Source organism: Polypterus senegalus, chromosome 1, assembly GCF_016835505.1.
Source record: "Polypterus senegalus isolate Bchr_013 chromosome 1, ASM1683550v1, whole genome shotgun sequence".
Taxonomy (NCBI): domain Eukaryota; kingdom Metazoa; phylum Chordata; class Cladistia; order Polypteriformes; family Polypteridae; genus Polypterus; species Polypterus senegalus.
In genome coordinates, this window is record NC_053154.1 from 168,618,085 (window position 1) to 168,645,123 (window position 27,039).

The window sequence follows — 27,039 nt, forward strand, 5'->3', positions numbered from 1 at the left end:
GCAGTGTTGCTGCCTGGGGTGAAGGTCCTGGTCTGGCTGGTGCACTTTGGAGGCCTGCTCACCCATGTTGCTATTGTGCTATCACAACAATACACATCTAGACAAGAGCAATTGTTCTGCTAAAAAAGGACACTGGAATACCTTACAGCTTTGAAATGTCTTTTTGGATTCACTCTGTCCACTCAAACTAATGACAATCTTCTAGTCTGTTTCTCCATCCCAATGGCTTTTTAGACAAAGTTCTTGTTATGTTTAAGCCAGGACTCCTTCCTTGGCTTATGTTTACATTTTAAATTCATTTTTGATTCTGTGATTATTATCATTTATGTTAATATTGTTATTTATTTAATTATTTGTCTTAATTTCAAAATTATTTGGTTTCTCTGTGCACATATTGGTTCTCCTATGTTCCTTGCACTTTGTGGGTGGATCCGGAAGAGGTTGGGCCAACAATACCTTACCACATGGTACCGCCCCCTTCTTGCCCTGAAATGCAGCCTGGGAAAATGAGTTTCTTCCAGTTCATTTGAATACACTTGGGAGGCGAGTTTTGTGAGTAGTGCTTTTTCATTGCTTTTTTGCTAGTTAGTTATCTTAATTGCTTCTCTCTATTACTTTACTCTGCTGGATAATGATTTGGAATTTGTTTGCTTGGATTACGATTAGGTGACTTCTTTTTTGAGCATTGATTCTTTCCTTTGTTAATGAATTTTTCTGTAATTTTTTGCTTTCTCTTCAGAGGCACTTTGCATTTTGGAATATGTAAGTATATTTGGACATTTTCAGAAGCAAAAGCTCATTTGATCTGGTATAGGCTGAAACCAGCCTGCTGAGTGGCCACTCAGGCTGACTAGGAGTGAAATTTTCTGGTTATGCTAGTTGGGATTGTCACCTGTATTTGGCTCTATTTTGGAGGCCTTATACTTTTGCCTTGTTTGAGTATGCGGAGTCATAACAAAATTAACCACTTAACAAAAAATGAAAAATAAAAAACTTGAGGAAATGTTTCACAAATATTGCGTTGCCCTGAATGACTATATGAAACCCACCCATAACTTGTATCCATACATATAACCATGAACACAATGTCATTGAAAATATTAGTGAATGCCTTATCTTTTTTGGCCAGAATTGTTGACTAAAAGATGACAATACCTTTTTTGACTTACCTAATTATTTAGCTACATGCTAATCAAATATGCAATATCTGGTGGACCGATATGCACCATGGGCAAGTAAAACAAGCTGTAAAACTGAGCCTGCTACTTTGGTTTCCAAACCCAAATCTCTAGTTCTCATCGCATCCAAGTCCCCTGTTTTTTTGGCCCTTATTTTACCTTGTTTGAATGGTCTGAGTCATAACCGTTCTCTCTTTTGCTCAATTCCAGAATATGAAAAATCTTATACTTACTGTATTGACTATGCAGAAAGAGCCATAAAACTAACAAATTGGAATTTCACTGATCACTCAAGAGGTGCAGTTGGTTTTGTAGTACCTATATGGTTGAAAGCATCATGGTCATGTCTTTTTTCTGTTCCAAATCATATTCAGAGACTTCACCACATGCTCCGGATCACATCTTAGTTCCTTACCCAATTTTTATTGGATTTTTCCTGGATGTCTGTTAATTAACAGCGTTACTAAAGTGATTGGACTCACTGAACTGATTTCTTTCAATACAGAGAAGTCAGAATCATATCATGAATCCTCAATACTTCATTTCCAAATGCCCCTTTGGCAGTTTTCAAAGAAGGCCCTAAGTTGAAGTCTTTCATTAGAGATCCTTACATAGTGCTGGAACTACTTGAACTGAATAGGCTGAGCTATTACTATCTACCTATAAAGGCATCTCAATCCCCCATTTGTAGGGCTTATGATATCATAGGTTTTATGAAAATAAACTGTAGAAATGCAGTGAACAACAAGAAGACTTTTTTTATTAACATAAAGTGTTCTCCACATTGTGCAAAAGACACCTCTACAAATCTTGCATTTGCAGCTTTAATGGGTTAATTTGTCTGAAGGCCTATGTGATACTGAGACTACACAAAGCACAATAACTTCCTAAAGAATGAGAACCAGCATAGTCACATGAAGTGCCTTATCTTTTAGGACGACACTGTAACATAATCAAAGAAAATAACCCTTTTTTATAAATTCATCTGTTATCCTTACAGGTTGAGAGGCTAATACTCAGTTCAGAGGCCCTGTTCAAAAGAGGCTAAAAGGTTTTCAAATGATCATAGGGTATCAAAGACTCGGGTGCTCCTCTATAGTATTACGAATCCAAGTCAAGTAGTTACTGACCTTTGTGTAAACTCCAAGCTTGTCGATCCTCCCACAACCCTCTCCCCAAGAGACCAGCCCCACAAGGAACCAGGTGTTCTTGTACTTAGTGACCATTGGGCCCCCGCTGTCCCCAGAGCAAGCATCCTTGATCTCGCCAAGTGTGCCAGCACACAGCATGTTTTCTGTGAGCTTGCTGGTCATCAGGGTGGAGCACTGTTCATGAGAGGCCAACCGGATTTTGATGTAGCGGAGAGCACTGCTTTGGTTTTTGGCATTTTCATGCTGTTTACCCCAACCAGTTACTTCTACATTGGTGCCTTCATTGTTTAGCACATTCTCTGCCAGTGGTTGTGGCGGCAGGCAGATAGGGATGATGTATTTGGTAAAGGGCACTGGATGTTCAAGGCGCAGCAATGCAATGTCATTGTCCTCAATTTTCTCTGTGTAGTTTGGATGAACAATAATTTCTGTCACATGCAGGGTCTCTTCTGTGTGTTCTATGCGCAGGCGCTCATAGTCACCTGAAAAGGGGGAAGCACATTTTGAACATTCTCCTTGAAAAAGACAAGAAACCACTGACCCAAATTAATTTATTTTAACTTATTCTCAAAATTTGATCACCATGTGCTGTCCTAAGGGAAATGTTCTATTACTTGGGTCCCAGTTCCAAACATTGCCTGACAACAGAGTGGTGTTGTAAATACAGTTGTGCTTGAAAGTTTTTGAACCCTTTAGAATTTTCTATATTTCTGCATAAATATAACCTAAAACGTCATCAGATTTTCACTCACATCCTAAAAGTAGATAAAGAGAAACCTGTTAAACAAATGAGACAAAAATATTATACTTGGTCATTTATTTATTGAGGAAAATGATTGAATATTACATATTTGTGAGTGGCAAAAGTATGTGAACCTCTAGGATAAGCAGTTAGTTTGAAGGTGAAATTAGAGTCAGGTGTTTTCAATCATTGGGATGACAGTCAGGTGTGAGTGGGCACCCTGTGCTATTTAAAGAACAGGGATCTATCAAAGTCTGCTCTTCACAACACATGTTTATGGAAGTGTATCATGGCATGAACAAAGGAGATTTCTGAGGACCTCAGAAAAAGAGTTGTTGATGCTCATCAGGCTGGAAAAGGTTACAAAACCATCTCTAAAGAGTTTGGACTCCACCAATCCACCTGTCAGACAGATTGTGCACAAATGGAGGAAATTCAAGACCATTGTTATCCTCCCCAGGAGTGGTCGACCAACAAAGATCACTCTAAGAAAAAAACGTGTAATATTCGGCGAGGTCGCAAAGGACCCCAGGGTAACTTCTAAACAACTGAAGGCCTCTCTCAAATTGGCTAAAGTTCATGTTTATGAGTCCACCATCAGGAGAACACTGAACAACAATGGTGTGCATGGCAGGGTTGCAAGGAGAAAGCCACTGCTCTTCAAAAAAAACATTGCAGCTCGTCTGCAGATCACATGGACAACATGGTGGTAGTATCATGGTTTGGGCCTGTTTTGCTGCATCTGGTCCAAGGACGGCTTGCCTTCATTGATGGAACAATGAGTTCTGAATTATACCAGAGAATTCTAAAGGAAAATGTCAGGACATCTGTCCATGAACTGAATCTCAAGAGAAGGTGGGTCATGCAGCAGGACAACAACCCTAAGCGCACAAGTCGTTCTACCAAAGAATGGTTAAAGAAGAATAAAGTTAATGTTTTGGAATGGCCAAGTCAAAGTCCTGACCTTAATCCAATCGAAATGTTGTGGAAGGACCTGAAGTGAGAAGTTAATGTAAGGAAACTCACCAACATCCCAGAGTTGAAGCTGTTCTGTACGGAGGAATGGGCTAAAATTCCTTCAAGCTGGTGTGCAGGAATGATCAAAAGTTACCAGAAACGTTTAGTTGCAGTTATTGCTGCAAAGGGGGGTCACACCAGATACTGAAAGCAAAGGTTCACATACTTTTGCCACTTACAAATACTGTATGTAATATTCGGTCATTTTCCTTAATAAATAAATGACCAAGTATAATATTTTTGTCTCCTTTGTTTAACTGGTTTCTCTTTATCTACTTTTAGGACTTGAGTGAAAATCTGATGATATTTTAGGTGATATTTATGCAGAAATATAGAAAATTCTAAAGGGTTCACAAACTTTCAAGCACAACTGTAATTCAGTCATATTAGTCTCAGGAACATCCTTTTACTTACCTAGCCGCACCATGAATTTGGTCCCTGTCTTGACACAATGAGCAGCAGTGAGCACCCAGTTCTGGTCAATCAACACTCCTCCACAGTGGAACCGGCCTGAAAACAGAATAAGGGCCTAGAGAAAAGAAGGAATAGAACTCGAATTTGCAAACTTTCATTGATGGATCTTAGAGATCTTTTTGTGAATAAGACAAACTTACTACCCACAAAGCACAGATGAAACCCAGAGGAAGGGTTTCTGAACACAGCAACCTGCAAAATTGGGATAAATGGTGAATCCAGCATTGGCTTCAGATGACACTGGTAAATCTCAGGTCATGAGAAAGCAGCCCAAATTTCTGTTAGAGGTGCAAGATCCCCTGTATGTAGCTTGGACCCTAAATTCTGGTATACACATGTAGACTTCCAAAAAACAATTTCAGGGATTAAATTATAATGTCTACAATGGCTGCCAGAGAGCAGGGTTGTCTGGAGGCCACCAGAATTTTAGAATGAACCTTGAAAGCAAAAGGAGGACATTTTAAGAGACTGAGCTTTTAAGTACATTTATTTATTGCTGTCAAGGAACACCTATGAAGAACTGCCCAATCCTGTGAACAGGGGCTGAAGAAAGAGTTCCCAGGCATGAGGAGGAGTAGTCTAAGGCTGGGGATATACTTAACACTCGACACATGCACTTGAGGATGCTGCTGCTATGCAAGCAGTATACTGCCTATACTTGTGCTTGTACTTAAGTAACTCTGGAGGATTCCATCAGGTGGCATTGTGAGGAATCATCACAGTCAGAAAACAACATCTGGTTTCGCTGTGTTGTGAGCTGTTGGAAGAAAGATGTTAAAGATAAAAATTCTTTGCATTCTGAAGCTGTTGCGAAGGTGCAAAAAAAAAAAAAACAGCTCAACCAGCTCAACTGACCAATCAAGCTTCAGCCTGCATTTTTTCTTTGTATACTGCTTGTTTAATTTAATTCCTGAACCATTTGCATCTTTAAAATTTACAACGATCAGCCACAACATTAAAAACTCCTGAGTAATAATGTGTTATCCCCCCTTGTGCCACCAAAAAAGCTCTGACCTGGCATGGGCACCATGAGACCTCTGTAAGTGTCCTGTGGTACATGGCACCAAGACATTAGCAGCAGCTCTTTTAAGTCCTGTAAGTTGTGAGGTGGGGCCTCCATTCCACAAACACTTGATCAAATTAAGTTCTGGGGAATTTGGAGGCCAAATCAACACCTTGAACTTTTTGTCATGTTCATCAAGTCATTCCTGGACAATTTTTGCAGTGTGGCAGGGCCACCTCCGGCAGGGAATACTGTTGGCATGAGGTGGTGTGTGTGCTCTGTAACAATCTTTAGGTAGGTGGTACATGACACAATAACATCCACATGAATGCCAGGACCCAAGGCTTCCTAGCAGACAATCGCCTCTGCCAGCTTGCCTTCTTCCAATAATGTATCTATTCCCCTGGTAAACAACACACATTCACCTGGCCATCCACATGGTCTAAAAGAAGCTTGATTGATCAGAACAGGCCACTGTCTTCTATTGATGATCCAGATCTGACACTCATGTAAACATTGCAGGCTCTTTTGGTGGTGGGCAGAGGTCAGCATGAGCACAATGACTGGTCTGCAGTTACACAGCCCCATATACACCAAGGTGTGATTCACAGTTTGTTCTGACATTTTCTTCTCCTGGTCAGTATTAAGTTTTTCAACAATTTGTGCTACAGTAGCTGCTCTTTGGGATCAAACCAGACAGGCTACCCTCAACTCCTCACACACATTAATGAGCCTTCAGTGCTCATGACCCTGTTGCCAGTTGACTGGTAGTTCTTCCTTGGACTACTTTTGATATGTACTAACCATTGCATACTAGGAACATCCCATGAGACCTAAAATTTTGGAGATTCTTTTACCCAGTTATCTCAATTTTATTCTTGCCCATTTTTCTTGCTTCCAACACGTCACTTTCAAGAACTGTCTTTTCACTTGCTGCCTAATATATCCCACCCCTTGACAGGTGCCATTGTAACAAGATGTTATTGTTACTTACTTAACCTGTCGGTGTTTTTAATATTGTAGCTGATCATTGTATGACACAATGAGCGTTACTACTGCCTCATGGAATTTACATGAGTCTTTTCTCTAGATCCTCTTATTTTCATACACCCTAATGACATAATGTTAGATTAATTGGAAACTTTAGTTTGGCCTGGCATGAGTTTGTGTGTGTTTGTGCCCTGTGATGGACTGGTGCTCCATACTGACTTTGCTTCTGCCTTGTAGCCAATGCTTTAGGTATATTTTCCCTAAAACCTTGTAATAATAGACAGAAGGCCATCCGTTAAGTTCAACAAGAAGTAAGAGGTGGAACACTTTGTCTGTAAACATTGTTTTGACCATTAAAACATTAATAATTTTTCATATGAGCAAGTGACTTACTTTTTGATACTGAATAATTTATTAGGTCACAGAATTTACAGTGGCTTTAAGACAAGCAGCAGCAACTACTTATTGGAGAACAAGGATGTGCAACATATTCATTATTCATCTGTACTTACTGTAAATCAGATGTTTCAAGAAAACTCAGGCTTTCATATGATGCTGTATTTGTTTCAAATATAACTGGTTCTGGATTAAAATCTGGCTCTGACAAAGAAATATGGACCACCATAATAAATGGTTTGCTTAAGCTCATCCCTCCAATTTCTAATCCAGTTCAAAGCTCTCAAGAGCTGGTGCCCATATCAACAGAGAAAAGGTACAAGTTGAAAAAAATCCTAGATGGGACATTAATCCAGGATGTCATCACTCACACAGTCAATTTAACCAATCAATGATAAATCTTGCAAGTACAATTCGGAGATGTAGAAGAAAAGCTTGAACTTTCAGACTCTACACAATGATCGAGCAAATATTTAAAAACACATTTCTGGAGCTGTCAGGCAATAGCTTTAACTACTACGCCATACAGAAAATATCAAGCATCAATGTTAGATGAGTACTTGCTAAGCAGACTTTTAGTTTTGAGAACTGGCAGCAGTAGACTGGTCCCATTAAGAGAGCTTATCCTCCTCAGAATAAAGTTTGCTTCGGCAGATATCACTACAGTACTTCAGTCTCAAAATATAGAAGATGTCCTGCTAAATGGTAAGGTAAGCTTTACCTGCCAGGGACTATGTCCCTTTTTTGCCTTTGCGCCTCCCACAACCCAAGGCATTATCCCACGACACTCTTTGATCTCACGTGGTGGGTCCTCTGCTTTCTCAACCTGAAGGTGTCCACATGGAAATTGTTCTGAGGAGGAATACAAAATATTAGTAATGCAGTACTGGAAAAAAACCTCCAGTTTCACTGGAGACAATATCGGAACAACAATGACAGAAACTTGTATCAAGGCTCTCACTGAACACAACATTATTGTGAAAGGTGACAGCACTAAGGCACTGTCATCATCCAGTATCTGGGTCAAATATGCTGAAGGTTAAACCCTGTCCCCTCATTAATAAAAACAGCCATTTGGAAGTTATCAAAGTGGGACAAACTTGTATGAATCTCCAGGCTCCCCACTGAATATGATGTATACGGATGAACATGGGTTTAAAATAATATGGAATAACAAGGAATTTATTCAAAAGCTTCTGGCCACCCAATGGTAGACAACGAGTGCTTTCATTGATAGACAGCAGGAGCTGTGGACCAGAGGACTAGTTCAGTTTCATTTGGGTTGAATCTCTTAGGTAGCACACGAAGGTGACACTCATACCTTTGCTACTGCATTGACGGTTGTCATCATCAAGGCTGTATCCAGAGATGCAGCTGCACTGACGGCTTTTCTGTTGGGCATTTTCCCTGCATTGATGGTCACAGCCCCCATTGTCATTTGAGCAGTTTGTGGCAAATGTTTCTGGAAAAAAATTCAGATTTCAGTCTCCTGCTCGGCATCAAAAAAAGGAATTTTGATACTGGAGTATCAGTCAAAAGAAAAGGGAATTAGGTCTGATTTACCCCAAAGAGAAGACTTTGATTCCTTGCAGCTCAAGTCAGGGAGTCATTAAAATACTGAATGATGTTCTTATTATTTTTGCTTTATTTTACTGGTTATTTATGCTAAATTGAATGTATTTTCTTCTTTTGTTCATGTTTTTTAACCTGTACTCTCTGCGCCCTTAGACTGAATTAACTGGATTTACAGTTTAAGTGTTGCACCTAAATACCATCACCAAATACATACAATGCAGCTGTGATGCATGAGCAGGCATTTTATTTAAGAGCAAATACTGGATGTATCTTCTGTAAAATCGGAAATAATTATTAAACAACTTTAGAGTCCAACATTGTATTGTCTGGTCATTTTATTTTACCCCATTAAATACTGATGAATTCTTAGACTCATGCTTCCTTTTGAACCTCAGCCACTCAAGTAAAATAAATAAATATTGTTGGTATTAAGACAGATTAGTCTTTTCATAGACAAATGAGAGATTTTATTCTGCTAGAATGTAGCACCATTACAGTAAAAAAAAAAGAATATTCAGTGATGTATAATGTAGATCAGGGGTTTTCAGATATTTTGAAATCAAAGTCTTACCGAATGTTGTACCATCTGGTCAGGGCCACCCATTAGTTTAAAGTGAAGCATGATTTTGAATCTCAGTTACAATATGATTTTTATAGTAGATGTGTTGATCAAAGCAAATGCTTAACTACAGCAGGTCAATGACACATACCTAATTAAATGTCACATGCTATCACTAAGTCAGGTGCACTCAACTGTTTGTCTTGGCGTTCTACCTCCATTTTTTGAAGTGCCCCCATTTTTTCAATATTAAATTGTAAGGTACTGAAGTCTTATTAGACACAGCTTAAGGTAAGATTTCTTAACCCGCCCAGTAATATTGCATTTGGGGATTTGATTAAGTGATTACAGATAGTTTGTATGTGTTTGTCTGTGTCTTTTAATTAATTACTGCAAATTAAAAATAGCAGTAGTGTAGTTTGAAAAGAAATAAAAATCAGAATGCCTAACATTTCCATACTTTTAATTTACAAAAGAATAGAGTTACATTCAGGTAATATGCAGAAAAAAAAATGAGACATAGAATTGACTTCAGGTCAAAAAAGAGGAAAATAGCTCAAAGACCACGTGAAGGCCTTCCTTCTTCATGACACCCAGAGTCTGTTTTACAGATAGATAGATAGATAGATAGATAGATAGATAGATAGATAGATAGATAGATAGATAGATAGATAGATAGATACAATGAACGAACTTTATTTGTCTCCAGGGTAAAATCTGACTACTGAAGCTCTTTAAATAAATAAGTTCATTGTTGCCAATGCCGGGTTCAAGTTTTGACAAATTTATTTGCAGTTCTACTTCTGTGTTAACACTATGCCTATATTTATTTTTTGGGAGATGGATGAAAGAAAATGTTAGATACATGTAAGTATCTAGTATCTTGGTAAGATCGGCCTGTTCTTGTCTAGATTGTTCTAATGTTCTAATTTTTTTATTATGAAAAATTGTTGACATTTGTACCTTATTACATATTCTTTAGCATTAGTCTGCCAATTTCTAATACTGTTCCAAAAATGAGGGCAAGCAAATATGTTTCCCAAAACAAAAAAAAAAATGTTAACGTTGGTGGACCGAACCTGAGAGAGACACATTGTGCAGCCTGCTCGTGAAGGCAGAGGCGTTGAAAAAGACAGCACTTACCTGAGGTACACTCCTTCACTGAAATCCTTCGATCTTGTTGCATAGTTGGCGTGGATTGACTCAAAGAGGTGGGGAGTAAGAAGGAGCTGTTACCTCAGCTGTTACCTCAGCATGTGAGCCAAAGGAGACTTTGTATTGATGCTGGCGGTTGATTGACATGGACAAGAAGAACAGGACAGGTTGGAAAAAACAGATGCAGAGTTTCGCTGCAGGTGTGTTGAGATTGAGTAAAGGAAATGAACAGTAGCCCAGCATTGAGACTTGAATTGTGTAACCAATGGTCCTTTTAAGGCCACTTTTGTTCTTCCCTCGCATACCACCTGACAGTTGCTCTTGTACTGCACAAGCTGAGAACTCCCAGCCTATAACTACAGTGTTAAAAGAGCATTTTGTATTAACCTGCATGCTTATTGAAAAATCAACAGGCAATTTAAGGACTAAAATTGGAACTGATTTTTTTAAGAACATCGGCCAGACCCTTCATATGCATCCTGTTAGATGACACTAAAGAAGTTTATCAGTGCTATAAGAGTCCAATTCTCAAAGCTGACTTATTCTTTTATGATCGCCTTCATAGTGGATTCAATATTAAAAATGCAGTTAAGAAGACAGGTGTGCTGTGGTGTGAAACCTAAGTGCTTATGACATTTTCATTATATCGGTACAACATTTTGCAGCCCAGTGTTATGAATTGAGCTTCCTGCTAGTTTTTCTTGGGTTTCTCTGAGGCTGGAAATCTCATTATCAGCATCATCAGCTTCCCAATATAAAGATTGTTCTAAAATAGTTATGAGTACCCAAGATTGGACCAAACATAGCATACTACTTGATTTCTTTTAAACTTTTTTTGATTTCCTTTTGACTTTGATTTTGGTCTATGAATGGCTCTGATGTTTCTCTCTTTTTGAATTTAATTTCTGACCCTTGCTTTTCCCCTTTGACTCCATTCTTTTTCCTGATCCTCACTCTTTATTTTTTTGGACTGACTGCCTATATTACAGACAGTACACAAATACAGGGCATGTGCAGATTTTAGGTTAAGAATTATGCAACACGTTTTTTTCCATGGATGTTTTTCATATCATTTGCCATCGTACAATGTTGGTAGTTATTGCCTTCTATTATGTCATAAACTTCTTACTCTTTATTCTGAATGAAAACATGAGATTGAAATATTTTCTCAGAAACCACTTCAAACTACATGCAAAAAAAAAAAAAATTATTTTTACATGGAGTGTTCTTTCAAGGATGATTGATGTGTCAGGGTTGCAGGTACACCAGACTAGTCCCTATAGTATATATGAGCCTTTTCCAAACAAGGGACATCCATCAAGAGATATAAATCCACCACACAACTATCAGTATAGCCAAAATAACATTTCTTTTTATTTTGCAGCTTTTCAGTTGTATTTTTATTTTGTTGAGGTCATTGTACCACAACTCTATGTACCGAGTACTGACATTTTGTGCTTCTAGTTTTTGTAGACTCAATCATTTTGCAGGTCTGGTCACTGTGATGCTACATCATTGCTAGGGACATAATGCATGTGCTGCTTGACTTATAATATTATGGTCGTCATGTCAAAAACAACATTTTTGATAATTCCTTTGATAAAGGAAAATTCTGATCATTATTCAAGTTTTGTTACTGAGTATGAATTTAGTACACTCCCTTTAACATGACAATTGATCTCACAAACAAAATTAAATTTCTCTGACACCCTATTAAATAAAATGGTCTGCCAGGACTGACATGTAAAATCCTGATGGGTACAACAACAGGCAGAAGTAATTTCATCCTGTGTCAAGAGACGAGTTGCTTATAAAGGTGCAATGGTAGGAGGAAGGAACCAAGAGTTGAAGGGGACAGAGAAAAAGATGTGAGTAGAGAAAGCGGGTACCTGGTTTTAGTTTATAGTGGACAGATGTGTGAGCCATCACAAATGACAGACAGGAGTTCAACAGCTCAACAGGTAAACCCATTGATGCTAATATTATTATATGTTTCTTGTTATATGTGTTCTCCTTTCATTTTCCCTCCCTATATGATTTATTTTTACAGAGGGTACATTAACATGTGGTCAAGGGGGTACCTTCTGTCATAAGCAGCTTTTGAGTAATTATCCCTGCTGTGATATTTATGTATCATGAATAATTTTGTAATGCATTTTATAATCGGTATTTAACATAATTAAATGTATTTTTAGGGTATGTCTGATTTATTAAAATTACTAGCAGAATACCCGCGCTTCGCAGGGGAGAAGTAGTGTGTTAAAGAAGTTATGAAAAAGAAAAGCAAACATTTTAAAAATAACGTAAGATGATTGTTAATGTAATTGTTTTGTCATTGATATGAGTGTTGCTGGCATATATATATATATATATATATATATATATATATATATATATATATATATACATACATACACATATATAAACATATATATATATATAAACATATATATAATATATATATACACACACATATATACACATATATACATACCACTGTATATACAACATATACATATCTACATATATACTGTATATACACATATATATACAAATCTACATATATATATATATATATATATTAGGGGTGGGACTCGATTAAAAAAATTAATCCAATTAATTAGAGGCTGTGTAAGAATTAATCTTGATTAATCGTATGTAATCGACACGTAAATTTGCCCCAAATCGCAAATGTTTTTTTTTATTTAAAACGGTTTTAGTGGGCTTACAGAATCAAATAATAGACATGGACATGAATATTGTAAACTGAAGCTGTTTTAATTTCTGAAAAAAAGCTTTAAACTGCATTTGAATTCAAAACAGAAACAAAAATATCATCCCTGGTTAAAATTGGGCAGACTTAAAAATAAAGTGGTAGTTTAAGTACTTTAAGTACATTTTCAGAATAGTATTGTCTTTAAATAATAATAACCAAAATTTCACCATAAAGTGCAGTTTTTCTTCTTAAAAAATAAGTCAGAAACATAAAAGGTAATTTGACCAGCTTACTCTTTAAACTCTGAGTAACATTAGCCAAAATTATTTTGTACATTAGGCTAAAACAGTGTGATCATTGAACATTTTGTAATTAGATGTATTTAGAATTACTAACGGTCACGGAAGTCCAATGATCCCCAGTAAGAGCCACAAAGTCCGCTTTCTGTAATGCATCTAATTTTGCTTGCTTTTCAGTGTGCACAAAACCATGCTTTTATCAAGGCTTCGCGGGTAGTCGAAATGATCAGTCGTAGGAACGCGCTTTATTCCGACTCTAACATTTTTGTAGCTGTGATGTGTGTATCAGTGTAATGGATGTACCAGGAAATCATGCATTGACAAAAGTTCCCGCTTGCTTGGAATTGAAAGTGTGATTAAATGCGTTATTTTTAACGCTTATGGAGTACATGCATCGAAGCTTCTCAGCTGTGCTTGTGCTAAGAAAGGGAAAATTTTAAAAATAACGTAACATGATTCTGCGTAACCTAATATTTTTCATACGCCCCAAACCAAGGAGATGCGAAGGTAAAATGAATCGGTAGCGCGTACATAGTCAGTACATCCCTCTCGAATCGAACCTCAATGTGGCGTTAGAGGCTTAAGACTCTACAATTAGCCACAGCGTGTGGCTTGTCTATGCTAAAGTATGTATTGTAGATCGGGTATATATATACATTTATATATATATACCCGTATCGCAGTGGAGAAGTAGAAGTTATGAAAAGAAAAGGGAACATTTTAAAAATAACGTAACATGATTGTCAATATACAGTAATTGTTTTGTGAGTGTTATTGAATGTTGCTGTCATCAAGGATTTGATTATCATTATTTCTTTCAATCAGGCTCGTATTTGTAGGATGTGTTCAAGTTACATTCCGTGTTTGTCAATCGCTGTAAAGATAAGAGGTTTCATTCATCGATTAGTTCCTTACTGCATCAATAAACAGCTCGTCTTCCTTTTATCTGTGATGTGACAAACTGCATGCACGGGTTTTTTTACACTGTCTTCCTTTAGCAGGACATTCACTTTTTCCACCGTGTGCTTTGTTTCCGCAGTAGCTGCACTTATGAATATGATTGTATGTATAAGACGCTTCATATTTTTTTGCTGCCTTCTCAATTGTGTAATTCGGTTTTGTTCATCACTCTTTGGAACTGTTGCTTTTGTCTGTGCATGCGCCAGTTCACGGAGCCGCTTGGTGTTCTTGCATCGAAGGTTCCCAGCTGTACTGGTGCCATCTCGTAATGTCAGCTAAGACCCGCACTTAAAACTTTCTCTCGCAGTTTCAATGAGTTTGTGCCAAACACCACCCTGACCATCTCATCTTCCTCTGCATAAGCACAGTCCTTCACCGTGAATATTTACCGGCAGTGTTTGTATTGGATTGCCGCTGATGGACGGCCTTATATGGGCAGGCACTAAATTACAAACGCTAGTGGTAGCCTATGAACTTAATTTAATATAAACTTACGGTTCACGCCGTGCTTTGTTTCCGCAGTAGCTGTACTTATGAATATGCTTGTATGCATCATTTGCTTCATAATGTTTTTCTGCCTTCTCAATTGTGAAATGGCGTTTTGTGCTGATCGCTGTTTGGAGTTCTTCCTTGTGCTCTACGTACTTACGTAGGAGGCGTGATGATGTCACACGAAACTCCGCCCCCCGCGGCCATCTCCAACCCCAGACTCCATTACATTATATGGGGAAAAATAGCTTCCAGTTATGACCCTTATGCGTAGAATTTCGAAATGAAACCTGCCCAACTTTTGTAAGTAAGCTGTAAGGAATAAGCCTGCCAAATTTCAGCCTTCTACCTACACGGGAAGTTGGAGAATTAGTGATGAGTGAGTCAGTGAGTGAGTGAGGGCTTTGCCTTTTATTAGTATAGATATTGAATCCATTTTATAATGTTTTTACTTTTGCCATAATATCAACATAAGATAAGTCTATTATTATTACTAATATACACTCACCAGCCACTTTATTAGTTACACCTGTTCAATTGCTTGTTAATGCAAATATCTAATCCGCCAATCATATGGCAGCAACCCAATGCATTTAGGCATGTAGACATTGTCAAGATGACCTGCTGAAGTTCAAAAAGTGCATCAGAATGGAAATGAAAGGGGATTTAAGTGACTTTGAATGTGGAGCAGTTGTTGGTGTCAGAAAGGGTGGTCTGAGTATCTCAGAAACTGCTGATCTCACAACCATTTCTAGAGTTTACAAAGAATGGTCCAAAAAAGGGAAAATATCTAGAGAACAGCAGTTCTATAGGCGAAAATGCCTTGTTTATTTCAGAGGTCAGAGGAGAATGTCCAGATTGGTTTGAGCTGATAAAAAGGCAACAGTATCTCAAATAACCACTCTTTACAACTGAGGTATGCAGAAAAGTATGTCTGAATACAGAACACATCGAACCTTGAAGCTGTCAGGCTAGAGTAACAGGAGACCACATTGGCTTCCACTCCAGTCAGGTAAGAACAGACAACTGAAGCTATAATTCACATGGACTGACCAAAATTGGACAATAGAATATTGGAAAACAATGCCTGGTGTGATGATTCTTGATTTCTGCTGCAACATTCGAATGGTAGATTTCAGAATTTGGCATTTAAAACATTTAAAGTATCAACAGTTCAGGCTGGTGGTGATAGTGTAACGGTGTGGGGGATATTTCCTTGGCACACTTTGGGCCCCTTAGTACCAAATGAACACTGTTTAAATGCCATAGCCTAGTTGAGTATTGTTGCTGACCACATCCATCTCTTTATGACGCAGTGTAGCCATTTTGTGATGGCTGCTTCCAGTAGGATAATGTGCCATGTCAATAAGCTCATATCATCTATCACCTCAAACTGGTTTCTTGAACATGACAATAAGCTCACTGTACTCATATGGCCACCACCATCACCAGATCTCAATCCAATAGAGCACCTTTGGGATGTTGTGGAACGGGAAACTAACATCATGGATGTTCATCTGAGAAATCTGCAACAACTGCCATGATGCCATCATGTCAACATAGACCAAAATCTCTGAGGAATGTTTCCAGTACCTTGTTGAATCTACACCACAAAGAATTATAGCAGTTCTGAAGGCAAAAGGGGTCCAACCCAGTACTAGCAATGTGTGTCTAATAAAGTGGCCGGTGAGTATATGTTGATAACAACTACATTAAAAGGCAAGCATTAGTTGATGCAGTCTAACCATTCACTTTGACAACTGAAACCAAATGAATGGACCCTGATGGCTCCCAGCCCTTGAGAACACATACCATATCCGCAGAGACGACCTTCAAAATTAGGATCACAACGGCAGAGAAAAGACCCAATTTGGTCAATGCAGGTTCCATTATGACAGGGGTTTGGGTCACACTGGTCTCCATCTGTATAAGGAGAAAAAAGTTTTGTTTTTCTTTTTTTATTATGTGATTTCTTTTGTTCCCTTTATTCCTCTCTTTATAAAAAGCACCCAATAAAACAATCTACCAGTCTGGTCAGATCTGTTGAAGCATCATCATTTTTAATATATTTTTAGACAGAATCCCAGAACCCATCATTAAAACACAACGTTTTTCCCATTTAAAATCTGTGTTTTTACTTCCCTTTAGTGTGTTGCTCATCATATACAACCCAGAGGCTTTTATTTGAGTACTTACCATAATATCTGGTCCAGAAATTTAGCTGCAAATGACAAAATGTAAATATTGGTTATTATAATAGTGGTCAAGAAGATTTTTTATATAGAATCTTTGTGTTTCATTAATATTGAAATATTTACTAAAATACAACATGTGAAGCTTTACAAAAGAAGTAACAATTGTGCTAAATAAAAGAACCATATTTATATGGATAAAAACTGAGCATATTGAAGTAACCACTACTTAAATTCTGTTTTAGACACAGGCCATTATGAATATCAATAATATGTAGAAATGAAATTGAATAAGTAGTAGTAAAGTACTATATATATAATATTTACTAAACAGGCTAGTTATATGAGAGTAAGGCTTATTAAACCACAATGACTCACTGAATTTTATTGCTCTTCACTTTTACCTACATAAATCCTAAAACACTGTAAACAATGGTGTGCCCAAAGTACAACATTCAGTTATGTGCTCCAAAACTGCCTTTTCTCCGAATATTTTTGACATTGTGTTCCAATTTGTGGATTTGTATATCTCATAGAAACAGAGTTAACTTGAAACTGGACTTTCTTTTTGTTTTTAATGAAACTCGTTTCATAAGAAGTATTTAATTCTAGCTGCCAAATCGTACAAACGTCCTATCAAATTGGCAAGAAATAATAAATTGGCTGATGTTTTCCAAGAATTCTCCAAGATGTCTTGGAATAAAAGAACTTGTAGACCTTGGAAGCGAGTCACTTAACAGTCGACACTAGTGGAGGTGGCTGTCTGCCAGTGGGTTACAGATATTTGTATGGAAACCAACTAAAGGACAACCAAGATCAGCTCCACTCTAAAATCTAACTATTTAATTCATTAATATGAATTAAAATGCTATATGCTTTTGTATTGTATTTTAAACTGACAATAAAACTGGGCACTGTACTGAAAATCAATCATTTAGTTATATTTTTTAATTATGGCACAATAAAACAGTGCTAAAATCAAATGCCCCATTTGTATATGTATTGCATGTTCACATAGTTAACACATTGGATTGGACTTAATTTTGGGATAAATAATCTTCAATACTAGTTAGACACTGATTGGTTTATTGTACTAAAAGAAAATGATCGTAAAGTTATAAAAAGTTTTTTCCACTTCCTGGCATTTGAGACTCCACAACCACTGGACTCTGGACATGCTGGAACGGCATGACTGCTGACCTGCTCAAATCTGGGATTTTTAAATTGCAGCTCTCAATAACTTCAACAATCCAGACTTCTGCATGCTCTGACTTCACCTGAACAAGACAGCAGCTTGTGCTTCAAAAACTAACAGGAGGAGTGAGAGAAAGAGCATCCTGACCAATGCATGAGCATACCTTACATGTGGTCAGCCAATCTGGGAGGTGTTTTATTGAGTTTTATTTGTTTTTAGTTAGTTTGAACCACAGACTAGTGGCTTAACCACCGCAACAAGTGCTATAAGTGTGAAAGCGTGCGATTCCCTGTGCTGGGGTAATTAGAAGCATGAGTAATTAATTAGCAACATTTGGGTCTGCTATGAAGATAAAAAGGAGGCTAGTGCGTTAGAAAAGGGGAGATCAAGAACAGACAAAGAGAGAAAGAAACAAGGGTAAAGATCGATCAAGGAACAGTTGGTTAAATGCAAGGTCGGGATGGACAGCATCTGCTCTGCTGGGCATTTAAAAGGAGAAGGACAGATGCCTGTGGATGTATCTGGGTAACGGCACCCAAGTGATGGCATAAGGAAATGGGAGATGTGATGACCAACCGAGGTGACATATCCGTGAAGTGAAGTGCAGTGACAGACAAAGGTAGCAATTTGGATCCATGGTGATTGACAGAGGTGGTGGATCTGTGTGATGCACTACAGGAGAGTCTGTGGTGACTGGCTGAGGTGGCCAACTGGTATACCTGACAGGAGATTGAGCTGTTATAGCTTTAAGGTGACACAAATATTGCCAGCACTGAATCTGGTCCATTTGTGGAGCTAATCCTCCCTTCTACACACATTGTATGCTATGAGAAATATCATAAAAGTATATTAAAAATTGTTTGTTTTGTCCATCCATCCATCCAACCATCCATCCATCCATCTATCCAGGTACTGAACACATCTAATCCAATTTTAGGGTTTACAGCAGCACTGGGCACAGAACAAAAACCAACCCTACTGGGTGGGGCATCAGTCAAATCTAAAATTTTGAATTATGTTTTAATTTATCAATAATTTTGTTTTAAACGTTGGAGATATGTGCCTGGCAAACATTGACATAATATAACAGGGGGCCTTAAGTGGTACTCACAAAAAATAACAAAGTTGACTCCAGAAAGGATGCAAGCATGGTAGCATTCCTGCTGCATGGTAAGGGGAACGGAGTTTGTGTCCTGGATTCTCCCTACCTGGAGTTTGCATGTACTCCTTTTGTCTGTGTGGGCTTCCTCCTGCTGCTGCAGTTTCCACCCACTATCCAAAGACACGAAGATTGATGAACTGGCAATGCTAAATTGGCCTCTGTGTGTTTGGTTTGTATGTGTCTGTGTGTGTATGGTTTGTTCCTATCTTATGCCCTATTTGGCTGTGGCATCCCCCATGATCCTGGTCTGCATTAAGCAGATTTGAATATGACATGACATTAATCCAGAAAGGGCAGCATATTTAAACATACCAGGAGGCTATCTCAAGGACCCCACAAGAAGGTGGTAGTTCCTACATTGACAAATGTGCCCCAAATGTAATTAGTGGAAACGAGACAGGAAGAAGACTGCAAAAGGTTTCAGATTTATTACAGAGAGAACAGTAGACAAAAAATTGCAACAGGGAGGCTCATTCCAGCATACAGAGTTAAAGGAGTGTTCCCAAAACCTGTCCAGCTACTTTCACTATGTTCAGGGTGGTGGGATAACAACATTGTACTGCTCAGTGTAACCTATTCACTCCTTAAATCTGTTACACACAGTCCTACATAAATTCAAATTCTATGGTGAAGGGCTATCCAGTCATCAATCTAAGTGGTTTGTGCCAGTAATTCAAGAATATATAATCACACTCCTTGACTGTAGCACTCAATGCAGCTCTATCCAGCCTTCCAACCTCTAACACATTTAATCCAGTTATAGGTTATGGGAGCCAAAGCCTTCCCTGACACCATCAGGTAGCCCTTGGTCAGGGACCAATCCATCACAAGGTGCATTCACATGCTCACCCCAAGCCATTTACACATTTTCCATCTCTGATTACCTTAACATGCAAGTCTTTGGGATGTTAAAGAAAAACTGGAGCATGCAAAGAAAAGCCATGTATTTATGAAGGCAAACTCAATGACTATGATCCTGGTCTGAACCTAGGATCCTATGACTGAGCAATGTTGACCAGTATGTCACCAATTCTATGTCACCATTCTTCACCAATAATGTATTACTTGTCTGACAATAATTCTAATAATTGAGTGCAGGAGACAGACATGCATTTACAAACAAGCCTATTACCAAATTAAACCACTTAAATGCATATATACAGTGGTGTGAAAAACTATTTGCCCCCTTCCTGATTTCTTATTCTTTTGCATGTTTCTCACACAAAATGTTTCTGATCATCAAACACATTTAACCATTAGTCAAATATAACACAAGTAAACACAAAATGCAGTTTTTAAATGATGGTTTTATTATTTAGGGAGAAAAAATCCAAACCTACATGGCCCTGTGTGAAAAAGTAATTGCCCCTTGTTAAAAAATAACCTAACTGTGGTGTATCACACCTGAGTTCAATTTCCGTAGCCACCCCCAGGCCTGATTACTGCCACACCTGTTTCAATCAAGAAATCACTTAAATAGGAGCTGCCTGACACAGAGAAGTAGACCAAAAGCACCTCAAAAGCTAGACATCATGCCAAGAGCCAAAGAAATTCAGGAACAAAGGAGAACAGAAGTAATTGAGATCTATCAGTCTGGTAAAGGTTATAAAGCCATTTCTAAAGCTTTGGGACTCCAGCGAACCACAGTGAGAGCCATTATCCACAAATGGCAAAAACATGGAACAGTGGTGAACCTTCCCAGGAGTGGCCGGCCGACCAAAATTACCCCAAGAGCGCAGAGACGACTCATCCGAGAGGTCACAAAAGACACCAGGACAACGTCTAAAGAACTGCAGGCCCACTTGCCTCAATTAAGGTCAGTGTTCACGACTCCACCATAAGAAAGAGACTGGGCAAAAACGGCCTGCATGGCAGATTTCCAAGACTCAAACCACTGTTAAGCAAAAAGAACATTAGGGCTCGTCTCAATTTTGCTAAGAAACATCTTAATGATTGCCAAGACTTCTGGGAAAATACCATGTGGACTGATGAGACAAAAGTTGAACTTTTTGGAAGGCAAATGTCCCGTTACATCTGGCGTAAAAGGAAAACAGCATTTCAGAAAAAGAACATCATACCAACAGTAAAATATGGTGGTGGTAGTGTGATGGTCTGGGGTTGTTTTGCTGCTTCAGGACCTGGAAGGCTTGCTGTGATAGATGGAACCATGAATTCTACTGTCTACCAAAAAATCCTGAAGGAGAATGTCCGGCCATCTGTTCGTCAACTCAAGCTGAAGTGATCTTGGGTGCTGCAACAGGACAATGACCCAAAACACACCAGCTAATCCACCTCTGAATGGCTGAAGAAAAACAAAATGAAGACTTTGGAGTGGCCTAGTCAAAGTCCTGACCTGAATCCAATTGAGATGCTATGGCATGACCTTAAAAAGGCGGTTCATGCTAGAAAACCCTCAAATAAAGCTGAATTACAACAATTCTGCAAAGATGAGTGGGCCAAAAGTCCTCCAGAGCGCTGTAAAAGACTCACTGCAAGTTATCGCAAATGCTTGATTGCAGTTATTGCTGCTAAGGGTGGCCCAACCAGTTATTAGGTTCAGGGGCAATTACTTTTCACACAGGGCCATGTAGGTTTGGATTTTATTTTCTCCCTAAATAATAAAAACCATCATTTAAAAACTGCATTTTGTGTTTACTTGTGTTATATTTGACTAATGGTTAAATGTGTTTGATGATCAGAAACATTTTGTGTGACAAACATGCAAAAGAATAAGAAATCAGGAAGGGGGCAAATAGTTTTTCACACCACTGTAGGTTTAGGATAGCGTTAGGACAGCTTTTATCTATGAATGCAGCCAGGCAGAATATGAATATATTGGCCAGGCTGCAGCATGATGGGTGTGGAAAATGTATGAGGGATGGTAGTGGTGTGACCTGGAGCTGGGAGTCAGTCAGAAGACAGAAGGTAGAGAAGTGAACTACAAACCAAACAGAAAGTTCTGCACAAGGATTCAGTAGATAGGGCTTCCCTTATGGTCAGAACATTGAGGGGTTTATAGATTGGTGTAAACAGTTGCTTTTATTATTGCCTTGTTCTTTGTTCTTCGCTTGATAAAATAATCTGCTTTCTGCCACCCCACTGTCTTACAAGCAGGTCCACCAACTTACAGGAAAAAGTTGGGGGTTGGCGGCAGGATTGGCACTTTAGCCACCGTAAAAAAAAAACTCACACTGTTCCAGTGTGGTGCTGAGGTGTCACACGCTGCTCTTGGGTCCCAATCCAGGTGGTTTGTCGTGTGGTGGGTGCGGTAATGCACTATAAACACATGCACTCAATTCCTTCCTCTCTTTCTCTTTTCTACCACCTCTTTCTTGTCCTGCCTTCATCCCAAAGCCAAGTTACTGGGTCACTCTACTTTCTTTCTTTGTAACTAACATTCACACACAGTTTAAATGCCCTTGTGGTTATTTGATAACCACAAATGTGCATTCATGTAACTCAATGGCAGACACTGAAGAAGCAGCAAAAACAATTCAGAAAAACTTCAGAACTGAATGAACGCTTTGATAATACGGGTTAATGTAGAAAAGTGCAAAGTGACACATGTTTGCAGAAGCAACCTGAGTTATAAATACAAAATGGAAGACTCTGTCATAAAGGAAGCAACCTCTGAAATAGGATTTATGGGTTTATGTTGGTAAAAAAAGTTTTCGTTGTCTAAATAACATGCAGAAATGATTAAAATGGCAAATGAAAATGCTGTAAAAACTGTTGAATATAAATTGAGGGATATTATGCTTGGGCTATATAATGCACTAGGGAGGCAACACCTCTAGTACTGTCTGATTCTGGTCACCACACATAGCAGCAATTGAAGTTGAGAAAAGCAATCAAGTGCATCCCACACCTTAAGGACATGTCGTACCCTGACAGACACAGAGAATTAAACCTGTTTAGTCTCGAGACGAGGAGACAGTGTGGAGACATAATCAGGTTTTCAAAATTCTCAAAGGCATTGAGCTCTAGCAGAATTATTTCAACTTAATGGTGAATCACGTACTTGTGATATCAGTGGAAATTAAGGGGAAGTGCATTTAGGACAGCACTTCTTCACGGAAAGTGTTGTGGAAATCTGGAACAAATGATTGAGACATGTAGTTGTAACAGAAACCTTGATAACCTTTAAAAAGAATCTGGATGAGACACTGGGACAGCTTAGCTATTAGCTAAACAAACTGGCTTGATGAACTGAATGCTCTCCTCCCATTTGTCAAATCTCTTATATTCTTATGTTTTTATTTTCAATGGACATAGCGTCTCACAGCAAGTCAGAGACATTAGTCCCAGCTGGAGGACCATATTATGCATTCATTTTCCCAACTCAGTTGTTCCTCAAAAGGATCTTGTTTTAGCAGCTTCAAGAATATGATTACAAAAACCCTGGCCAGGGAACACGTGCTTTGCAGGACTGACTCACTCATATTTTTGGGAGATAGAAGAAAATCTCAGGAACTTTATAAAACAAGGGCCTAATAAAACATGTCAATTCCATACAGATGATACCCAGCCTTGCATTCAAAAATAGGTCCCTGGAGTTGTGACACATAAATGCTACCAATCTATCTTAACTACTTACTGTGTAGTATTATCCTTTTAAGTGGGATGAACTTTACAAGTAAAAATAAAGCCAGATGGCTCAACAGAATGTCAGTGGCTCAGAATGAACCTATGAACCTTTTATTTTTCAACCAAGACATGACTGTGTTGACCCCCTAGCATGCTCCCCCACCCCCATTGGGTCTCCAGCCCCACAAGAGACACCACCTGACAGTTTGTGGCTCACCGTGGCTTCCATGGTTTTAAAAATCTCTCGTGCCTCTTCAAAGCTGCACTTCTCCTCCATGCACTCTCTCTCCAGTGAGCCCTGCTTGAGTTCTTCAAATAAGCTGTTGGCTCTCTTGTGAATGCGCAATACAGAATTTGCCTGCTGGCTGCTGTAAAATACTAAAGGAGGCAAGCAAGTTACTGACATGAAGTGAATAGGGAACAGAATAGTGGAGACTCGGGGGGATATCTGACCAAATGTATGAAATTTGGTTTAGATCTATCCATTTATCCAAGCATCCATCCAACCATCTATACATTTAATAACTTAAAGCTTCTGCTCTCAAGCTTTTCAGACCTTTTTAATCACGATTGGCTAAACTGCCTGTTCATTCAAATTCTTCCTGTATGGTGCTCAGCATTCTCACCATCTGTGTAGCAAGTTGTTATAACTAACAGTTAACCTGTTTTTTTAAACTTAAAAGGCTGAAAAATGAGACAGTTGATGAAAGTACACCTAACTGGCTTTCCCAAATGTGCAAAAAATGCTAAATTTAACCCAAAACATTTAGAACAGCGAGGTCTAGAGAAGTAACAGCACAGCATCCTCTCAATTCTCCATTGACCTACCTGAGGCACTGGCAAAGCCTGTGGCACACAGCAACACATAGAGCAGTAATGTCATCGTCAAGTCTCTCATGGCTCCTAGGAGAAGGGCAGGGAGCAGAGGAGCGAGAGAGAGAGTAAGAGAAACAGAAAGAGAAGATCACTTTAGTATCAGTTTGGGCCATGTCTTTCTCCACACTCCAATTTGTGGGCTTTAAATAATGGTTGGTTTATTTAGGGAAGACTATTAGGGTAACAGTTTTGTAGACTTTAGAGAAAGAAGGCTCTGCCTATAGAGCCTGCCAGCATGGTAAAGAGAGTGAGAAGATAGACTTAAGTAACTAAAATGAGAAGAGGAGAGGAGAGGAGAGAAGAGACGGGAAGAAGCATTCTGTTATCATGACCTGTTTAGTACACTTCTATTGAATTCCCAAATTGTCATGCTGGTAATAAGCCACCAATTAATTTAAATCTGTGTATTGCAATTAAGGGTAGAAGGAAGTTGGAAACTATTCCAGCAGCATTATGTGAAACCTGGAACTAACCCAGGAAAGAGCACCAAACCATCTTAGAACACAATCCTGCTCACTCCAACACTCATTTATCTTTTCTATTTGCTTGATTAACCTAACCAAATCATTGGAAACCTCTCTGTTTAGTGCAAGGACCGTGCATCCACTGAATGGGTAGGCAAACTGGTATCATTTAGTAAAGGAAGAGGAACATCTCTATTATTAAGGCTGATCATTATTTTCCAACCATCCATCTATCCATCCATCCATTTGTCCATCCATTCGTCCACCCATTTCCTAAACCTGTATCAATATCCAGAACCTGAGATAGCCAGAGCCTAAATGTTTTGAAATTAAAGAATTTTTTCGTGACTCCATGTTGTTTTTACTCTTGCTGTTTTCACATGTGGTTTTGAAAAATTTTACTGTATTTGACAATCATCCACAACATGATGCAGTTTTGGTATACCTTTTTACACAGACAGATAGATAGATGAGGATCGTTCATAGATAGATAGATAGATAGATAGATAGATAGATAGATAGATAGATAGATAGATGGCAACTATATAACAGATAGATAGATAGATAGATAGATAGATAGATAGATAGATAGATAGATAGATAGATAGATAGATAGATAGATAGATAGATAACAACAACAACAACAATAACAACAACATTTATTTATATAGCACATTTTCATACAAACAGTAGCTCAAAGTGGTTTACATAATGAAGAATAGAAAAATAAAAGACACAGTAAGAAAATAAAATAAGTCAACATTAATTAACATAGAATAAGAGTAAGGTCCGATGGCCAGGGTGGACAGAAAAAACAAAAAAAAAAAAACTCCAGATGGCTGGAGAAAAAAATAAAATCTGCAGTGATTCCAGACCATGAGACTGCCTAGTCCCCTCTGATAGATAGATAGATAGATAGATAGATAGATAGATAGATAGATGGCAACTATATAACAGATAGATAGATAGATAGATAGATAGATAGATAGATAGATAGATAGATAGATAGATAGATAGATAGATAGATAGATAGATAACTATATACAGATAGATAGATAGATAGATAGATAGATAGATAGATAGATAGATAGATAGATAGATAGATAGATAGATAGATAGATAGCAACTATATAACAGATAGATAGATAGATAGATAGATAGATAGATAGATAGATAGATAGATAGATAGATAGATAGATAGATAGATAGACACTATATACAGTAAAACAGATGGAATGACAGATACAATGACTTTTCTTTTCCAGGTTGTAAACTACTTTATGATGGTGATCATCTATTACATGACAGTATCAGCATTACTTGACATCGTACAACTTGGTACAACTTTAAAGTTTTAAAGTGGTATGACAGCCCTTCAATATGCTGCAATCAGTTAACTATGATTGCTTTCTTCTGCATTGGTGATATATTTCCACCTCAATAATGCATTATTTTGTAATTATTCAATAATTTCTGAGCGCAGGTTATTTAAAGAAGCCATATGCACGCCTGATTTTTGTCACAGAGTGGGAGCCCTATTAGCTGATCTATTCAGCGTTTCCTCTCAAACACCATCTTTTAAAAAGGTGCTGGCACTACACCACAGAGACCAATCTAAAATTCTCATACACTTGAAAGGTACATTCACTTTTAGTAAAAATTATATATGAATTTTAAGGAAAATGGTTACTTACAGTTTTTTTAGATAAAAAGCAGGCCTTCTATGAGGAGTGCAGTGTTTAACCTCAGTTAATGTCTAACTTTAAATATTTGCTGTTCCAGAGTCCTTTGATTCCTCAGGTAAATAATCAAGTGATTGAAGTGCACTGTCTGCAAAGCCCAGCAACAGCAACACACAC

The 27,039-nt window shown here is 38.2% G+C and overlaps 1 protein-coding gene across 1 annotated transcript; it reads right to left on the reverse strand.

Moving 5' to 3' along the window:
* Positions 1–1,911: 1,911 nt before the first annotated feature.
* Positions 1,912–27,039, reverse strand: proca (protein C (inactivator of coagulation factors Va and VIIIa), a). Its single transcript, XM_039762574.1, has 9 exons — positions 26,875–27,039; positions 24,669–24,743; positions 24,058–24,218; positions 16,901–16,925; positions 16,517–16,627; positions 8,273–8,413; positions 7,673–7,803; positions 4,503–4,617; positions 1,912–2,811 (listed from the first exon to the last, which is right to left on the reverse strand). The coding sequence occupies exons 2-9, from the start codon at positions 24,736–24,738 to the stop codon at positions 2,252–2,254; spliced, it is 1,314 nt and encodes a 437-aa protein (XP_039618508.1). The 5' UTR covers positions 24,739–24,743; positions 26,875–27,039; the 3' UTR covers positions 1,912–2,251.

What these genes read in the sequence shown, in the direction of transcription:
- proca (XM_039762574.1), bottom strand. Translation starts at nt 24,738, where the DNA reads ATGAGAGACTTGACGATGACATTACTGCTCTATGTGTTGCTGTGTGCC. An exon ending in AGGCTTTGCCAGTGCCTCAG is followed by an intron (nt 24,219 to 24,668) that starts GTAGGTCAATGG and finishes TGCCTCCTTTAG; the next exon opens with TATTTTACAGCAGCCAGCAG. An exon ending in CAAATTCATGGTGCGGCTAG is followed by an intron (nt 2,812 to 4,502) that starts GTAAGTAAAAGG and finishes CCCCCTTTTCAG; the next exon opens with GTGACTATGAGCGCCTGCGC.